Source organism: Rhagoletis zephyria, unplaced genomic scaffold, assembly GCF_001687245.7.
Source record: "Rhagoletis zephyria isolate East Lansing unplaced genomic scaffold, Rhagoletis_zephyria_1.1 Rzeph_scaffold_00996, whole genome shotgun sequence".
NCBI lineage: Eukaryota > Metazoa > Arthropoda > Insecta > Diptera > Tephritidae > Rhagoletis > Rhagoletis zephyria.
The window spans coordinates 107,397-125,824 of record NW_016158080.1 but is presented as its reverse complement, the minus strand read 5'-3'; the positions used below and the strand labels follow the sequence as shown (position 1 = coordinate 125,824).

Genomic DNA, 18,428 nt, shown 5'->3' with positions numbered 1-18,428 from the left:
TAGGCAGAAAGTTCATCTACTTTTCATTGCAGACTAAAATAAGAAGGAAGTTATCGAATATCGAAGCTTCATCCTACCCATATAGATCTGTAACATAGTAATGCCAAATTTCCACTAAACATTGTTGACGAAAATATGTGCCCATAAAAAAATTCCATGTGCGTACGAATTTAATGACAATTTTTCTAATGCTAATGCATAGGAATTTTTTTATTGCCCAACTTTGAAATACATTTTTTTTTGTCATTTAATGCCTAGTGGAAATTCGACATAAGTTGTACGAATGGCGATTGAATGAAAGTACTTTTTCATCGGCTTTGTATTTACATATTAAGATGTGTATCCCATATTGAAAACAAGTTTATGGACATTCTTCTGTCTTGTTACGTTAGGCTGGTTTTGGCTATGTTAGGTTAGTTTATGGACTCACTTAGGTCAGCGATGGTCGCTTTTTTATGATACCACTGCGAACGGTCGTCCTCCGTGCAGTTGCGACAAAAGCGGTCCGTTAAGATATCTAATCTCACTGCGAGAATACTGATAGGACAGTGGTCAGTCAGTACATCCACCACAACCGAGAGAGACCGCTTCGAGAGCCTAAGAGATCCCCAGACCTTCCCTGGTCCAGCCTCGGCCAGAATGACCTCACAGTAAAGTGAGCGCTTTATTTCCCCAGCTTTCGCAGAGTTCACCGGATGCTCATATATCCAAGAGAAGCTCACAAGTAGTCAAGGAAGCTCCAACTCTTTCCTTTCATGTCGATATTGCCCGCCCTTCAGGCCAAAGTGTGTCGCCATCAGGATCTGGATGAAGATAGCCACAACAACCACGTTGATACTTATGCAAGCTTGCGAACCTTCATTCTACTACCGAATCTTCTGACACCTTTTTCAGTAGTCATTATAATAAGCAATGATGATAAGCAAGATTTCAGCGCTAAAATTCCCCAGTCATTTTTTGTCAAAGCCTTGGTAACTTTAGACGCATTTATTGGCCATCAGTTCTCAAAATACTCAAAAGATGGCAAACAAAAAAAAAAAAGAAACAGAAACAACTTATTTTTGCAGTCGAGCTACTATTTCGCATTTCGCATTTTGCATTTTCGTTTTTTTTTTTTGTAACACAAACTCATACTTAAGCCGATTAGAATCTCCATATAATTTACACTTTTAATCGAAATGTCAATGCAAACCATTTTAAAATTTTAGTTTATTTAATACCAAAGAACAATATCGGCTAATCCTATTCAAGAATTGCATACAAATAAATGCAATTGAAGTTCAACATTGCAATTAAAAAATCGCGTATGGATGATGTCTTGGTCAAAAGCACAGCTGCAACGAAATACTTGGTGGCCAGCGGCAAATGTTTTGCTATCTTCAAATTTACGAACCCAAAATTTGTATTAGCTGTAATTGAATAATGTTAACGAAGGTATAAAAGTTTTTGTTGTTTAATTACTGGTATGGTATGCCTTCGCAGGTCGTTAAATGGCATTCTAAAATATACGCAATACTCCGTTGAAGCTCTTTAGCACCAAATTTGGTGAAGAATGCAAATTTTATGAGAATTTTTATGTTCTTTTTTTTTTTTGGAGTATTACAAGGCTGCGTATACACATAGCTTATTTAATTGCATGCTTCGTGCGGTGCTGAAAATTCCGGCTCCTGAAATCTACAATCCGAATAGGAATACGATTTCACTTGTTCAGGAAAACGATAATGATCCTTGATGAATATTGAGTTCTAAATCAAAGAAGATGAATATTGACAGCTGATTGAAGAATGGTGAATAATGCACGATAGAAAGTGGTGAATGCCGAGTTATATGTGATGGATGAGAACTCCGAATTTACTCACCTCAAAAAAATAATTTGAATCATCAAAGCGATGGCAGTCATGATGAATCCGGAATGAGTAATAATTAAAGAGGAGGGGTGAATTCTGATTGATAGACGAGGAATGGTGAATAATGCATGATGAACGATAAATGATAATTGCTAAGTTTTGAATGGCGAATGAGTAATAATGAAAGTAGAACAATGAATGAAGAATAATGAATGCTGAATGATGAACTATGAATGGGTAATCATTGATAATGAATTCCGAATAGTTACACAATGTATTATAGCTGAATACTGAATGATGAATAAAGAACGATTAGTGATGAATGATGATTTGGTAAAGCAAAAAAAATAATTGGTGAATTTTGAATGATGATTGTGAATGATAAATAATGAATGACGAGTGATAATAGGAGAATGAAGATTGGTGGATAATGAACAACGAATGGTCGATGGTGAATGCTGAATGTTGACTGACGAAGGAGGAATGTTGAAAGAAGAATGAGTTATGTATTGATATAGATTTATGATGATAGTCGTATGGTGACTAATGAATGCTGAATGATGAACGATAATTAGCGAACGCTGATAATTAAATAATAATGGTGAGTGATGATTGGGGGAATGATGTTGAATGCTGAATGATGAACGATGATTGGTAACTTACTAGTGAACTCGCATGACGTTAAACCGCCAGCACTGAATTTAACTTTTAAATGAGATGGCAACCCTACACATTAAAAATATTTCAAATGTTTCATCTAATCCGTTCAACCGTTTCTGAGTGAAGGGAGGGCCCGCAAGTTGTTGGTATTTCATTTCATCAAATTTAAAAAAAAAAGTTTTAATTTTTAATTTTAAAATCTTATTACACATCTGCATGCCTACTTCTTTAATTTGACATCTCACTTTTGAAATTATGGCGCAGACCAGATGACCTGCACAAAAATGCCTTCGCGCATATACTATATACATGTATGTTGGTACATAGATTTTACTTTTCGAATGGATGGCAACCCAAATCAAAAATATTTTCAAGCCAAGTATTAATATTTCATTTAATTTGTGCAAGGCCTAAATAAATAAGACTTTTAAAACAGGTGGCAACACTCTTCAATATTATATTTAACTAAAATCTTTTTAAAGATCTTTCGTCTGACACTATGATAAATTTCAATTAACTGATGAACTGGCAACTCTCCTAAAAAGAGTTCAGAAATAAATCCTTTTCAAATCAATTTCGCTTGATACCCGACTTTTATTTCATTTATATTATTATATAATTTGAATTTAACATTTTCAATAGGTGGCAACCCTCTTCAAACACCTTACATTCTACACGTTCAAACTAAATATTTCCTAAAACTCTTTTATGTAACATTCATATTTTAAAATTTCACATGACTTGTGTATAAGTTAACTAAATTCGATTATTGCAACATGTGGCAACCCTCTTCGAAATATTTTCAACTAATACCTACTTAAATTGTTTGCGTATGGCACACATAGGGTAATATATATTTCAATTACCTTAATTAAAATTAAAATTGATTTTTTTAACAGGTGGCAACATTCCTTATTAAGTTAAGAAATAAAGGCTTTTCGAAACCATTTCGATTGATAACCATATTGTGATAGTTGATTTATTTTTTTTTAATAAATTGAATAAATTTTTTTTAAAAGGCAGCTACCCTTTTCGAAAAAATAAAACCTAATTGTCCTTTAATTTGATAAAAAGAATCCCTTCGCGTATTACATATGTACGTGTATATATAGACGATAGTTTAATACTGAATGATGAATAACGGATGACTTATGATGGGTATTTATTTATCAAAGGCTACAAAAAACATAGCTTGGAGAATTTTCAATAATAACTCATGGATGACTAAAAATAATGACACCGATTTTGAATAGTGATGCCTAGTTAGTGCTTTTGATGCCAATTACGGCGGAAAATGTGCATTGTGTATACAAAAGTGGCCCTGCTTCTTCATTTCGAATTATTTAATTTTTTTTCTATCAGTTAATTTATTTCAAATACTTTTATTTAAAGCTATTTTAAATTAAAAATTATTCACCAATAAATTTGTGAAGGCCACCGATCAGTGGTTTGTTAACATTGCGCTGGTGCGTATTTTACCATAAAAAGTGTTGTTGTCTTGCAATAAACGATTACTTGTTAAGTGTGCATGTTGTTGTTGTTGTAGCATCTTGTTTGCAAGCTTAGTGAAACATACTCGCGCAGCGATTAGAATTGCAGAAAAAATGCAGAAAACTTGTACTTGCTTGCAGAAGAAACATGTTTCACAGCGGCTAATGCTGATGACTCTATCAACTAGACACACATGTGTGTGTGCGTGTGTGTGTATTGCCAATGTGCAATGCACAAACTTATGACAATGTGGCGATAGTAAAAATTTCTAAATTATTTGCGTAAATCAGCGCACGCCAAATGCTAGTTTACGATTACTTTACTGTGTACTTATTTACTTACATATGAGTATTCTTGTGCAATAGTGCCCCACCCGCGAGCCTGCTTGGATTTGCAATAAAGCGCACAAACAAGTTAAACTGCTGCCCATGTCCGTCGCTGAGCTGTTGTGCTCGCCAACAACGTCGCCGTCATCGTTTTGCAAATTAGCTGGAGTTGCAGCAGTTTTACCTACCTACTCAGCAGCAAGCAGCTTTGTATGCATCTTAAGTGGACGCCATGGCGTATGAGTACGAGTACGAGTACGCATTCGCGCACGCGCTTGCATTCTGCTTGCATTCTGCTTGCATTAATGCATGACGCTGCCCATCGATCACGCTTTGGTACAATATTTGCGATTACCAATTTGCAATAGTACATCAGCTTCTGGTCACAGCTTTGAATTTTTGTTTGGGGGTTTCAAGCTGTTGCTAAGTCCAATTGATCAACGCTGGCGGCGCTTCTTCTTTGGCACTCACTGCCTTATAAGCTCCTATGACATTTGCAGATTCTAAACGGCTGCCGCCATGGCGCATGCGTTGACGACGCGTGTCATGCATGTTGCTGCTGCTGCATTGGATCGCTCAAGACTATAAAATGCATTTGCAGTGCACTGGAAAAATTATTCTTGCCTACCTTCGAGTGAGCAAGACGTGCAATTACCGCATTAAATCGGTAGCGCCAAGTAGTTGTGAAAAAATAAAAATAAATTAAAGAAGAGAAAGGGACGTCAGCACACGCAAACGCTTGAACGTTGATAAGTAAAAAGGTGTTAGTTCTTTGCCAATATGAAATTGGTAAGTGAAAGTGATTGTGAAAGTACACATACATACATATGTATGTACATATGCAGCTTAACAAGGACTCTAGTGTATTTAACTTGCGATTACGCATTTCTTCTTCTCTTCAAACAGATGCTAGTCGTGAGTTTTTTGTGCCTACTCGTCGGTAGTTTGGCTGCACCACAAGCACCAGTGGAAATTTTAGAACAAGAAGTGGATAATATTGGCATTAATGGTTATAAATTCAGGTAAGCTTTTGGTTGTATTATGCATTTCAATGCAATATTGTTTTGTTTGCCGGATATGCGCCAAAAATATTGTCTAGAGCCGCCTCTTATAGGCATAGTAAGAAATTTGGGAGCGTATGAGTTGTGTGAGTTTACGTCTGAGTTATATTTTATCGGTGTTAAAACTTCCCTTTTTTGGATACCCTCTTGGTAAATGGGCATGGGTAGCCATGTGATGCTTACATTTGAGATAGAGGATGCATTCAGAAGTTGTAGGTAGAATACATTTTAACTAGTGTTGGGCAGCATAGATACCAAAAGTACTCAGAACTCGATTCTCAAAAGGATCGACAGCACCTGATTTTTAAAAGTATCGATACTGATTACTCCAAAGAACTCAGTGCTCAAAAAAGGAACCCGAAAGTACTCGGAACTTAAAAGAACTCGAAAGTGGTCAGTACTCTCAAAAATACTCTGTTCCAATAATCGCTTTGATACATGTACTTAGGATCGATTCAAAGTAGTCAGTATTAAGTGTCGAATATACTTAAAAAGTACTGAGTTTTATTTACATTTAACGGTATTCAGAAATGATTGTACTCAATTTGCAGTTTCAATAAATTTTAGGTAGGTACAATACACAAGTACAGTTAGCCATTCATTTGACGTATAATTCAGGATTCATATATTATTTGTAATAAAATACTGCCAGCTTGTGAGATTTCTACACTAAGCATTGAAAATGTTACCAACGTGTGTATATTTAAAGAAAGTACTCGGTACTCTGAAAAATACCCGATCCTTAAAAGTATCGATACCGAAGAAATCGATCCTCAAAATTACTCGATACTTCCCAACACTAATTTTAACCCTCTAACTCCTAAAAAAATGGACATTTTTGTCTTCAGGGATATAATGGGTTAAATCGTACCACAAAAATAGTTGTCACAAAATTATACTACAAGTCTCTGAATACACCACAGTTCAAAATTTACCCACAGAAATACCATACATAAGTCAAAACTGAAAATGGGTGTATGGGTTTATTTTATATTTATTTATTCAAAATTTGAACTAAAAAGTCCTACAGAATGGATTTTTATGGGGTTAGTGTGTAAGGAAAGAATGTTTTGTTTTTGAAAAATTTCTCGATTTATTGTGTATGTTTCTTATATGTACATATGTGATGTAGAGGTTAGCATAGCGCGCTACAATTCCGCAAGGCCTGGCTTCGAGCCCAGTTTCCGACCAACATAAACAAAAACAAAAAAAAACAAACATAGAAAAGTTTTTCTAATAGCGGTCGCCCGTTGGCAGGCAATGTAAGCCTTTGAGTATATTCTGCCATGAAAAACTACATATGTATGTTTGTACATGAGGGTGGTCCAAAAATTCATGTACAAATATTAAAGTCTGAATTTCAACCCCACACAAAAAATATACTCCTATATTTAATACTTGAAATCAGAAAACATTTAGTGGTCGCTCAAAACGCTCAAAGTTTTCTACGTATTTTATATAGAGAAAACAGTCTTTCTTAGAAATAGTATACATTCTTGAAAATCAGTATTTTTCAGAAAACCCATCATATGGGGTGAGAGCATTTAAATTCGGTTTTTTTTTTTTGGACACATATATGTTCTCCCATCACTTCTTTGTTAAAGAACCGATTTTTACGAATGTTTTTTCGTTAAGTTAAGGAGGGTCTTACAGTGTTGCAATGCAAATTTCATAAAAACTGGTTAAGAAGTTAGGAAAAATATTTTTTTTATCAACATTTTTTATGAAAATTCTTGATAATGGTCACGTTAATGACAGTACGAAATAAAATTGAGAAAAGCAATGATTCCATAACATTTTTATTGGAGGCCATAAAATATGAAGCGCACCACTGGCGGTTCTGTTTTGACCTAGAAGTAATTAGTTTTCCCTCCTATGATTTTTTTGCACATGGAGAGGCAACCAATATTTCAAAAAACAATAGAAAGCCAGAACTGAACGACAGCGCTGCTGGTATGTAAATGAAATGCCTGGAAGAAACTCTGACTAGCAAGTCAGGTGTCTTATTTATTTGTGAGGGGTTTATTTACGGTTGTAGTCCGAAACCCTCTTAAATTAGTGCCAGATTTATTATTTTTTCCTTACTGATGATAGACTACCTCAAAAAAAATCTTCAAATGATTTCTTAAACGTCCACACAAACTATGGATTACGTCGTAATAGGCTACAGATTTTTAAGTTAATCTGATCTTATTTAAGAGGTTCCGGCATAAATATAAATATTTAAGAGAATATTCAAGACTGCTAAGCAGGCTGCATGTCTTTTAGATCGAGATTCGGTTCAACAATGTAGCGACCAAAATAATTCAACTTCAAATGATAGCTATCGTGAAAGTCTTATGAAATATGCCCATGAGATAGGATTTCTATTTTCAAATATATAATTCGTGTGAGAGAGTATATTTTTGGAAATCATTTTATCATCCTAATTTCTATCTATGAAGGAATTTTTGTACCCTCTTACAAAAAATTTTTGATGCAAACTTTTTTGAAATGGCAATTCAATGGTTTCAAAGGTCACCGAAAACGGTTAAGATAAGTGAGCAACCCTTGCAGAACTGACTGAGTTCATTTTATGCCATCATTGTAAATTTTTTTGTTGACATACGGTGACGAGAATGTAAATGGGGAAAAGACATTTTAGCAAGTTTTTGGCTATTTCTGTTGGTTTAAAAATGTTTTTAATTTTTTTCTGAAAATATACATATCTATGTAGCTTTTAAAACAAAATTTCAAACTATTCATCAAAATATTGAAATTTTTAATTTGATTTTTTTAGAATTTTTTCTGAGTATACAGTCTTGAATCACATTAAATATCAAATAAGGTGCACGTCTGAAGTAGCTTGGATTTACCGTTGATTTTAGACAATTCTTTGTCCACGTATCTTTTTCTATACATGTTGGAAAATTTTTTGGTATGGAGAAAATAAGCAACATCTTCCACTTTACTATACCCAAACTGAATGGGCTACAAAACTGCGTACTCAAAATATTTCCAGGAAACCTAATTAAAAAGTTCAGACTTTTGATGAAATTTGGCGAATTTCGATAATTTTTTTCATACAAAGTTGTTGTTAGATAGCGAGCCACACTTTCATAAAAAATTAATAAACGAAAGGCAAATAGCGAAATAATGCCAAAATGTCTTTTCCCTACTTATATTTTCGCCACTGTAAGCCTGTAGTACAAAGCATTTATTAGAAGTGACTTTTATACAGAAAACCCGCAAAAATTTGAAAATTTTGACATTAAGCCTCTTCTTCCCATGACAGCTAATTGGCTACCAAACTGTATCTCTATCTTGGAGCTATGGGTTTATTCAAAAAACATAAATTATTAAAATTATATTGTATATTTGATCTCTATCATGACAAGACCTTCAAACTTTCAACTTTGCAGATTGTTTTAAATCAAACTCAAAATATTTTTCCTATGTCGAAAAAATTCGGAAAGGAAGGGATTAATCGGTTTTTAGAGCTTTAATTAAGTAAATTCATTAATTCGTTAGCTGAGTACCCTAGACAATGGATTAGAGCTCGATTTATGTCAAAACCGGACATAATGCCGTAAAATTAACTCCGAAACTCGGATCACTCTGGCCGTTACATTTTCACTTTGTGTGGCCGTGTAGTTATAGAATCGTTTCGAACAATATGAAGAAGACATTAATTAAGTGGATTGTAACGAAGCCATTAAAACGTCCGAGCAGTTCCTAGTGGCGTTGGTCCATACTTCATATCTTTGTCAGCTTAAAGATTGCCTATGCGTTCGACAACGTTGGATCAACAGTGTACGCATAGACATAAAAAGAAATCCACCGGGTAAATATGACCATATTTACAATCTCTAGGCGTTTAATTTCAGGTCATAGTGCAAACAAATACCGCATAGAGATTTTCTCGCAGGTTTCGATGAAGCACGAGCGTAGATGCTTAAACCTTAGCCTTGAAAAAGTTGACAACTGGTAAGCAAATACTGAGATAATTCCACCTAGAAACAGTTGCAGTAATAGGGGCCCGAAACGATTTTAATTCGTACCGCATAGGTTCCCATTGGACAAAATCCGTTTGGGGTTCCTTTCAGAATACAGAGTTAGCGCTTAGCCAGCTGAAAAACCTCTCTTGATCGCTTGCGATCTATTAAGGGGGCTTTCGGCCTTTTTTCTAGGAGCAGTCCACAGGTTGCCTTAGGAACTTCTATATACCCTCTGTGTCGGAAAATATTACCTCAGCTTGATTGAAAGTCTTTAAAACCGAACGCAATCCACAGCCAGTTTCCAACGCAATCCACGCGATCATGGAGCTCTAATTGCCACTTGACTTCCGAAGTAGATATTTATCTTACTAATCGGTATTACGCAAGTATGTAGCTAGTCAACTGACCCCTTCTGTAGTTCTATCTGCTTGAAATACGCTACATAAATCAGGAAGCCTAAACTTAATATTAACAGAGAGTCCCTACCAAAACAACCCTCCGCCAACTCCATTATACAACTTTAACCCGTACGTGTATTTATTTACCCAACCTTTATTTCAGGGGTTGCCACTCTTCGATTCACGCCATACAAAGAATCGTGACTACGATTTAGCTGAGTAAAATTTTTAATAAACTTTTTTTCGCTTACATTTCTTACTTACAGCTACAAACTGAGTGATGGCACAACACGTACCGAGGAGGCAGTACTCAACAATGCAGGCACCGAAAATGAGTCCCTATCAGTGCGCGGCAGTGTTTCTTGGGTGGCGCCCGATGGACAAACTTACACAATCAATTTTGTGGCGGATGAAAATGGCTTCCAGCCAGAAGGCGCACACATACCGAAATAAGTTGATGGATTGGAGTGAGAATATTTAATGCAGATAAAGCAAAATCGTGAAAGTGTAAATATGAAACAGAGTTGTAGTAAAAGTTATTGCGTTTCTTCGATACAATCGGAAGCGATACTAAGAAAACCCAATATGCAAAATTTACCTATAAACGCAATTTTACATGATGATGTTGATGATGATGAGGATGAGGAAGTTGTAGAAAATAATATATGTGTGTGTGTGAAAAAACTACCTAATAAATAAAAAAACAAAACTTGTAACGGTCTCAGTCAGTGTCAAAAATATGCATGTCTTTTATTTGAAAGTGTAATTTAGTGCAAACGAAATACAGCAAAAAATAGTCCGATTTCGAAAAACTTACATACGTACATAAACATTGGTAACTTAAAAATATTTTTGATACAAAATTTGATAGAACAAGTCTTTCGAGACTGTTTCCGGTTAAAAGGGAAAACTATCATTTTTCTTTTATAGCAATTTTATATTAAACGCTCAGCTAACAGCAGTAACCGACATAAATATACGAATATTATATTCCCCAAAAACCATTCAGCTCTTACAAACCTCAAAGAAGGATTAGTTCCTAAGTATACCCCCATTTAAGCCTTTGGCAAGTGTTCACCCACCGGCTGGAAACCATTCTCGTCGGCAGTGTAGCTCACTTGATAGGTGACACCATCATCACCCACATATTTGTATGAACCCTTTACAACGATCGCTTCATCGTCGGTGCCAACGTTCTTCAGCTGACCCTCTTCGTCATGCTGAGTGCCATCGCTTGTCTCGAAACCGTATTTGTAGCTTTCGGGCGCAATATCAGCATCCTGACGCAAAATTTCGACGTGTTGTTCATCGGCTGGCGCAGCCATGGTGAGTGCAAACAGCGCAATGAAGACGAAAGTGAGCGCGTATTTCATTGTAGTAGTAGTTGTTCAAGAAGTGTCAAAGTAAAATATTTACAATTTTGAATAGCTGAAGTATGAATGAGTACTTTGTGCCGAGTGGGAAACTATTTTCAGACTGTCAAATATATGTCAACGCAGCTTTTTTATATACGCGTCTACCAAATGAATTTGGCCACGAATTAGAGCAAAGGTGTTAATTTTAGAAGAACCACCAAAAGAGTTTCAAAATTTGTTATTCACAAAAAAATAAATATATAAGTATGTAAGTGCTACTTTGGGTATTTTCTTTGGGGTGATATTGTTTCTGTTAATTAATTTGTAAATATCAAATAACAGACTGATTGGCGCTATTTTGGTTTGGAATGATACATAAATATGTAAAAGTAGCTAAAAGAAGTATCAATAAAAAACTTTAAGATTCCACGAGAGTTGCTCACTTATATGCACTTAGTAAATAGTTTGTATCAGTGATGGGCACACTTAAATTCTTTTGTTTTCACAGTTTATGTTTGAGTACCTGTTTGGATATTAAATACCCAAATTTTTTTTTTTTTTAATTTGGCAATTGATAATATGCTGAACTGTTTGTTGTTTCGGGTGTGTCAAGGTGGTCTCCGGATTTGTGTGGGATTTTTTTCCAGACATGTTGTGATTCTTGATGTTTTACTTTCTGGGATATTTTTTGAGAACTTTGGATTTTTTTTTTGGACTTACTCTCAGAACTTTTCAATGCTCTTCGTGTTATATTTCTTGGATTTTCCGCACACTTCGGTACTCTATAGGATGATTACATCTATGCTATCAAGGAGTGTTGTAACACTCTTCAAGTTTTGACAACGGAAAACATGGTAAAACTCTGCTGTATACCAAGTCACTGTGGCATCGAGGAAATCGAAGCCGCCGAAGAACTGCCGACAGAAACCACATCATCTGCCCTTGTGGGTCTACAAAACATTATGTGGACTTAGTTGGTCTTCTTTAAGATTTGCAACTACCGAGTGGGTAAACGCAGAACGCAGTAAGTAAAACAGGCCAGATTGTCTAGGAAGACAATAGTCATTTAAATAGAGCCAAGGACAATAAACTGCTAACTAGATATCTAATCAGTCATACCCATTTGCGTTTTCACAAGCACCGTGGTCTGACCCTGTATGATGGAGATGAAATGGGTCGTAATGCCAACCATATTTTAAAGGCGAAGAAACACGTGTGATTCTCGTTCGTTGCCAAGGCCTACAGGCCAATTTTGGTAACTGTCTTTCAACTCACCATAATCTACCGAGAGGCAAAAGTCTTTCCTAAGATAGTTAATTGCCTATTATCACAACTACCTTGAAAGCTCTTTACTATCTTTCGAAAGACAAATTCAAAGATCTGCCAACGCATTGAGCTGTTCGCCTTTTAGCACAAAGTTTTTCAAAACAACATTAAAACATAGCAAAATCAAATAAAAAATATTTTTCAAAATGAAATCAATTTAAAAAATATATAAATGTTTCTTTTGGAAATAATAAAATGTAAAAATCTAAGGAAATAAATTAGAAAAATAAACAAATTAAATAAAAAAGAAAAAATAGTGGGTACTTAAATATTAAATGAAAGAAACAAATTTTTATCTGTGAAACATAATCTAAAGATTAAAAGAACATTTAATTAAAAAAGCGTTGTAAATGGAAAAAAAAATATTAAAAAAAATCCTAAAGAATAAATGAAATAAAAATTATATTTCTCTTAAAAAAAAAATAAAGTCAAAAAGAAAATTGAATTGAAAAAAAATGTTTAGTTAAAAATTAGAAAAAAATCGTTTTTAAAAATTTTACAAAATTAAAAAAAAAAATTCTTTTTAAAACAATCAAATATTAAAAAAATATAAATCATATAAAATAAATTTCTAAAAATTAAATTAAATTAAAAAAATATATTTCTTTCTTTTTAAGGTTAGAGACGCACATCGTAGTATGGTGTCAAAATTACGATCTATACCACATGTGTGTCCCACATAACACATATGTGCCCCAGGCATAACACAGTGAAATCTAATCTACCAAAAAATGTTGCCCTTGCACGGTGTAAAATGTATTTGTTTTGATTTTACACTCAACCCTGTAAAAGTGCAACCCTGTCCTATCCAGCTATCGAATTTCATAATATTATCGTTTTAGCCTACCATCTGATTTTCAGGGCAACCATCTCCCCTGACAAAGCTTCAAACGGCAGAGAATGTGTCTTTTTACCTTCCTTTTATAATAGGGAGGTTTTAGTTTTTTAAACTATAATTTAATTTTTTGTCTTACAAGAGTGTGACATTTTAAGAAACGAACACAAAGTTTTCTCACCGTTTGCCGTTATTTTAGAAACGAACGCGAAAAGAGAAAGGGGCAATCACAATACGAAATTTTTTAGAAAGGAAATTGTTAAAAAAAGTAAAAAGAAAAATCGCTGCCCGAGGTTTCGATCTGCATCATTCGACAAGCACAACAGTGCTCTGCTCACTCGGAATTGCGACTGTTGGAGCGACGTGAGCTAAGCAAGTGATTTCTCTCAAAATAGCATTTCATCGTGAGTGGTGAATGAGAGAGCTTTTTTTCTAAGATTGGTTTTTAATATGTTAGCCCAGAATTGCCCTGTTACAGGCAAACCTAATATTCACGCACGTCACGAATTTACTGTCAAAAATGCCTCATGCACATGCAACTTGTATGGCAACAACCGAAATTGAACGGTGTGCGTGTCTAAGCTAATTCAATTTCCAATTTTTGTTCTGTGTGACATTTTGATTTGACGTTTCGTTCAATGAAATCAAATGCAAACGCTCGCAAGCCAATTTCGGGTGACTCAAAAAAAAACGCAAGCCGCTAATATTAGGTTAGCCTGTTAGACTGTAATAGTTAAATTTGCAAACAGTTGAACCCGTAGCTTTCAAAGTTAAGAACCTATAATAGGGATCCCCCAAAGATTTTCTAGGTTGCAGCGCTCCGTGCTCTGTTCCATAAAATCTGATATTTACTGTTCGTTGGGCCGAAGGACCTAAGAGTCTTGATCTCAGCTGGACTGTATGACTTTGCCGACTTGCTAATTGTATAGATTTCAGCCTAAAAACAAGTTTCCCTCAATTAGAGGTGCTGTTAAATGACGCCTGATCCAGGATGGTGTCAGATTCCAAGTCGTGGCCATAGTCGGTCTTCTTCATCTGCTAGTCATCATAGTTTATATGGTCTCGAAATAAAAATATATGCAGGGATGATTTGCGCACAATTTTGTATTTCAACATACCCCATTTTTAAATTAAGCAATTGTGAGAAGTACCTGCAAGATGAGTTGGAAACGATATTTGGCCAAAGTTAGAGACTGATTTTCTTATGTTCTATCCACGCAGTAGTTTTTGTAGCAGCAAAAAATTGTCTTTGCTATAATTTTAAATTTCACATGAAAACTGTGACGTCAGTTGTTGTATAATATTAATAGTTCAATGACCAGTGCCTAAACGTCGTTATTTAATACGCCAAATAACTTAGTATTTAAGATCATATATGTATGTATATATATACCGTGTATATACATATGTATATGTATGTAAGTGCAAATTTGAATACACATCAACAATACGCATGCCTAATGGCTAGCACTTTTGGGACTACATTAAACATAAAACCTCAATGCATGCGGATATTTTATTAGATACTTTATGGTATTAGTTATATGTACACAAATTATGTTAATTTTGGTTGAAAAGCCATTCATATACTTGTACATATATGATAATACTATAGCGGAAACATATGTACATGTGCACAAAAGTGTCAAATCTAGTTTAGAATATATTCGAATTTCTTAATTTATTTACTTTTTTCTTGCTGAAGTTGCCAAACCCCTATAGCCCTCATCACAAATTTTAGTATAAAAGCACAAAGACGGCCTATCGATTACAACACTCATTAGTCTGATTCCGTGATCTACACACACAGCACAGAAAAACAAATAAAAATTTCAAAATGAAATTCGTGATTGTCTTCGTCGCACTTTTCGCTTTGGCCTATGCTGCCCCAGCCGCGCCTGAAGTGGAGATCGTGGAATTGAAATCTGATGTAGAACCAGAGCAATACAGCTACTCGTAAGTTATCAATCTATCTAAAGCCATAGTCCTGGTCAAGCAGGACTTTTACTCTTTCAACAAGGATTACACATACATTCACATTTGAGCAATGATGCAGTCACTAAAAAACCACTTTCTCCTCTTCTCATTCCAGCCTGAAGACCAGCGACGGCACATCCAAACAAGAAGATGGTCAATTGGTGAACCCTGGTGCTGAGGATGAACACATCGTTGCTCGCGGCTCCTTCTCCTTTGTCGGTGATGATGGCGTGACCTACACTGTCAACTACATCGCTGATGAGAATGGTTTCCAACCACAGGGTGCTCATTTGCCCGTCGCCCCAGTTGCTTAAGTGAACACTCGTTATTTGAGTGGGATTAATGGAGCTGTTATTAGGTTTTAAGTGGGAAAATTATTTTGAATAAAAAAAATGAATACTTATATAAGTTGAAAAGAAATGATTTATTTTCTAATACGCAAGGACTCTTTGTTTGTTGTCAGGACTTTTTGATTTTTTTTCAGCGCCAAAAAAATTTCTTTAGTTTACTCATCAAGCTGCAAAACAGCGTAACATTTGTCAAACTGGTATTCCTCATTGCAGACTGCGCTTAAACCGAAGCTTACGACAGATCCTATCTTCGCCATCCAACCAAATACCTGACGATAGTAGCTGAAGGCTCGCAACTTTGACGATGGAAGTATTAATTAGTATTTGACTATTCAAGTTACTATCTCGAAATAATAACACAGCATCATGTTCTTGATCAAAATCTGATTCAAGAAGTTTTGCGAGAATATACTAGCGCTGCAGTTTTAAAATTTTTCCAAGTAGATAGTAAAAATCGTAATTTTTGAGGAGTATTTCGCAATTTTGAGGAGAATGTCTCAAATATTTATTTGCAAAAATATTCAAGTGATATATGAACATAATATATGAACATAATTTAAACCCATTTAAAGGCTTAAAGAATGAGTTCTGTGAAGACACAGTGTAGAGTGAGGATGAAAGTATTGTAGGCTGTGATTTAAATGTGCTTCTTAATGCCAAAGGATACCATCTTTACTGAAAATATTACACATTGATTTTTCTGTGGCTAGGTTCTAGCTTCATTATAGTACTTATGCAGCTCTACGACTAACATTGGGCCAAGGTCTGGAGTCTCCTATTCTCTTTTATGGAATTTGTTTCCGCAATAATTGCCGTAGAATTGGCTGTCCTTAAGGACAGTAACCGCATGGGTGGAAAATAGGATGGACACTGGCCTAATACGTTGAAACCATTGGCCAGACCTCTAACTACTTAGCTCTAAACTAGGCAATGCTAGTCTCAGCTAAATTATGTTACCACATATGTACCTATAACGAAATTGTTCCACTCTCGGTGCTAGTTGCACAGGTGCTGCTTAATTTGGTTTAAAATAGCAATTCCCACTTTAGTCATTGAATCCATCATCAGAAGCTAGGTGAATATTTCGTTCAGCAATGGTGGTGAGCAAACATGACAACTTTATTTGTCCTTTCTGTCTTAAAGAAGATGCGGCGGCAACACACTTTTTGTGCTTCGGCCCATCTTCACAATTACGGTACGGAGACTGAGTGGTGTTTCTTGCAGGGGTTGTGTAGGTTGGTCCGGTCCAATAAAGCAGCTTTTCCTCCAACTATTTATTTAGAGAGCAATGCCCAAATTCATAATCGGACGAGGGAAAACACTCTGGGGAAGAATAGCTGATCTTAGAGGCAATCGTGATGATGGGTCTGACATTAGTCTCCCCATTCTTCGGAAGTCTTCTGAGCTGCATCTTATTTCCATAAATTACCCCGATTCCAAGGTGGCACAGCATATGCCGAAGGAAGCATTGCAAGGGTGGTGACTGGCTCCTAATATACGGACTTGGGATCTCAAGGGACCGACAAATATGTAAGCTAAGCTAAGCCCTTTCATTTGATACCCTTTGAAATTTTCAATATATGATTAATTCAAAAAAATAGTAAAAAATCAGTGCATTTTTGAATAACAATATGGGTACCAAATTAGAGAGAAAATTCTGTAAAATTTAAAATCAATAAAGCTTCAGTTACTACTACGTTTGCCCAACCAAGGATTAAAACGACCCACATGGGTTGCAAATAGTGGTTTAAAATGTTCACGAGTTTTTTTCCAAATCATTTAAATTAACTTGGAACCAAATTAGGAAAATTTCAATACTCAGTAAAAAAAGAAAATAAAAAATAACATTCACATTTTCAAAAATTTTAAAAATTGTCTATAGTCGTCGTTAAACAAAATCATCAACTAAATACTATCACCTATTCACCTTGTCATTTGAATTTGACCAAATAAGAGTAAAAAAAAAACAAAAATCCTTTAATATGAAAAATACAATGCAAGCGAAACTAGTTTGCTAATTAATCGACGTCAAAGAATGTGCGTCATCAAACTTAAGAACTAACCAATTGCTTTTGTCTCTTTAGCACTGCAGATGGCCACAGCTATTAAATAGTAACATTTTTGCATAAAAGCAAGTGGTCGTTTTGTCAACTACAACAGTTAGTAGTCTGATTTCGCGGTCTGCACACACAGCAAATAAATCACAAAAAATTTATAAAATGAAATTCGTTATTGTCTTCGTCGCGCTCTTCGCACTGGCCATTGCTGCGCCAGCTGGTCCTGAAGTGGAGGTCGTAGAACAGAGATCCGATGTAGAACCTGAACAATACAGCTTCTCGTAAGTCGTCCATGAAAAAATAGGATCATAACAGAGCAAAAAAGAAATTAAACAATTCAAGAATTTTCAACAAATTTAGTTCTTCATAAAATTTTCTTTGATTCTTTATTCCTTCAATAGTCTGAAGACCAGTGATGGCACATCCAAGCAAGAAGAGGGTAAATTGGTGAATGTTGGCGCTGAGGACGAACACATTGTTGCTCGCGGTTCCTTCTCCTTCGTAGCCGCTGACGGTCAGACCTACACTGTCAACTACATCGCCGATGAGAATGGCTTCCAACCTCAGGGCGATCATTTGCCCGTCGCACCAGTGGCTTAAGTCAATACTTTTTAATTGAGTGTGAATTTGTGGAACTGTTATTAGCTTTAAGTGTGAAATGATGAAAAAAAACTAGAAATTAAAAAATACAGTAATAAAATTATGTTAAGAAAATCGAAAATATTTCGCTAGTTTTTATGTTTTAACTAACCGTTAAGACAATCTTAT

General features: G+C 35.3%; 4 protein-coding genes across 4 annotated transcripts; 3 read left to right on the top strand and 1 right to left on the bottom strand.

Annotated features, from left to right (window-relative positions):
* The first annotated feature begins 4,968 nt into the window (after positions 1–4,968).
* Positions 4,969–10,374, top strand: LOC108362374 (endocuticle structural protein SgAbd-6-like). Its single transcript, XM_017615307.1, has 3 exons — positions 4,969–5,113; positions 5,231–5,346; positions 10,027–10,374. Exons 1-3 carry the CDS (start codon positions 5,105–5,107, stop codon positions 10,211–10,213), a joined length of 312 nt encoding a protein of 103 aa, XP_017470796.1. The 5' UTR covers positions 4,969–5,104; the 3' UTR covers positions 10,214–10,374.
* A 441-nt stretch (positions 10,375–10,815) lies between these two features.
* On the bottom strand, positions 10,816–11,133 carry LOC108362373 (larval cuticle protein 8-like). The gene has a single exon (XM_017615306.1). It carries the CDS (start codon positions 11,131–11,133, stop codon positions 10,816–10,818), a length of 318 nt encoding a protein of 105 aa, XP_017470795.1.
* A 3,980-nt stretch (positions 11,134–15,113) lies between these two features.
* On the top strand, positions 15,114–15,567 carry LOC108362372 (larval cuticle protein 8-like). The gene is made up of 2 exons (XM_017615305.1): positions 15,114–15,232; positions 15,369–15,567. Exons 1-2 carry the CDS (start codon positions 15,114–15,116, stop codon positions 15,565–15,567), a joined length of 318 nt encoding a protein of 105 aa, XP_017470794.1.
* A 2,255-nt stretch (positions 15,568–17,822) lies between these two features.
* LOC108362371 (larval cuticle protein 8-like) lies at positions 17,823–18,260 on the top strand. The gene is made up of 2 exons (XM_017615304.1): positions 17,823–17,941; positions 18,062–18,260. Exons 1-2 carry the CDS (start codon positions 17,823–17,825, stop codon positions 18,258–18,260), a joined length of 318 nt encoding a protein of 105 aa, XP_017470793.1.
* The last annotated feature ends 168 nt before the right edge of the window (positions 18,261–18,428 follow it).

What these genes read in the sequence shown, in the direction of transcription:
- LOC108362371 (XM_017615304.1), top strand. Translation starts at nt 17,823, where the DNA reads ATGAAATTCGTTATTGTCTTCGTCGCGCTCTTCGCACTGGCCATTGCT. An exon ending in CCTGAACAATACAGCTTCTC is followed by an intron (nt 17,942 to 18,061) that starts GTAAGTCGTCCA and finishes TTCCTTCAATAG; the next exon opens with TCTGAAGACCAGTGATGGCA.
- LOC108362374 (XM_017615307.1), top strand. An exon ending in ATTAATGGTTATAAATTCAG is followed by an intron (nt 5,347 to 10,026) that starts GTAAGCTTTTGG and finishes TCTTACTTACAG; the next exon opens with CTACAAACTGAGTGATGGCA.
- LOC108362372 (XM_017615305.1), top strand. Translation starts at nt 15,114, where the DNA reads ATGAAATTCGTGATTGTCTTCGTCGCACTTTTCGCTTTGGCCTATGCT. An exon ending in CCAGAGCAATACAGCTACTC is followed by an intron (nt 15,233 to 15,368) that starts GTAAGTTATCAA and finishes TTCTCATTCCAG; the next exon opens with CCTGAAGACCAGCGACGGCA.
- LOC108362373 (XM_017615306.1), bottom strand. Translation starts at nt 11,133, where the DNA reads ATGAAATACGCGCTCACTTTCGTCTTCATTGCGCTGTTTGCACTCACC.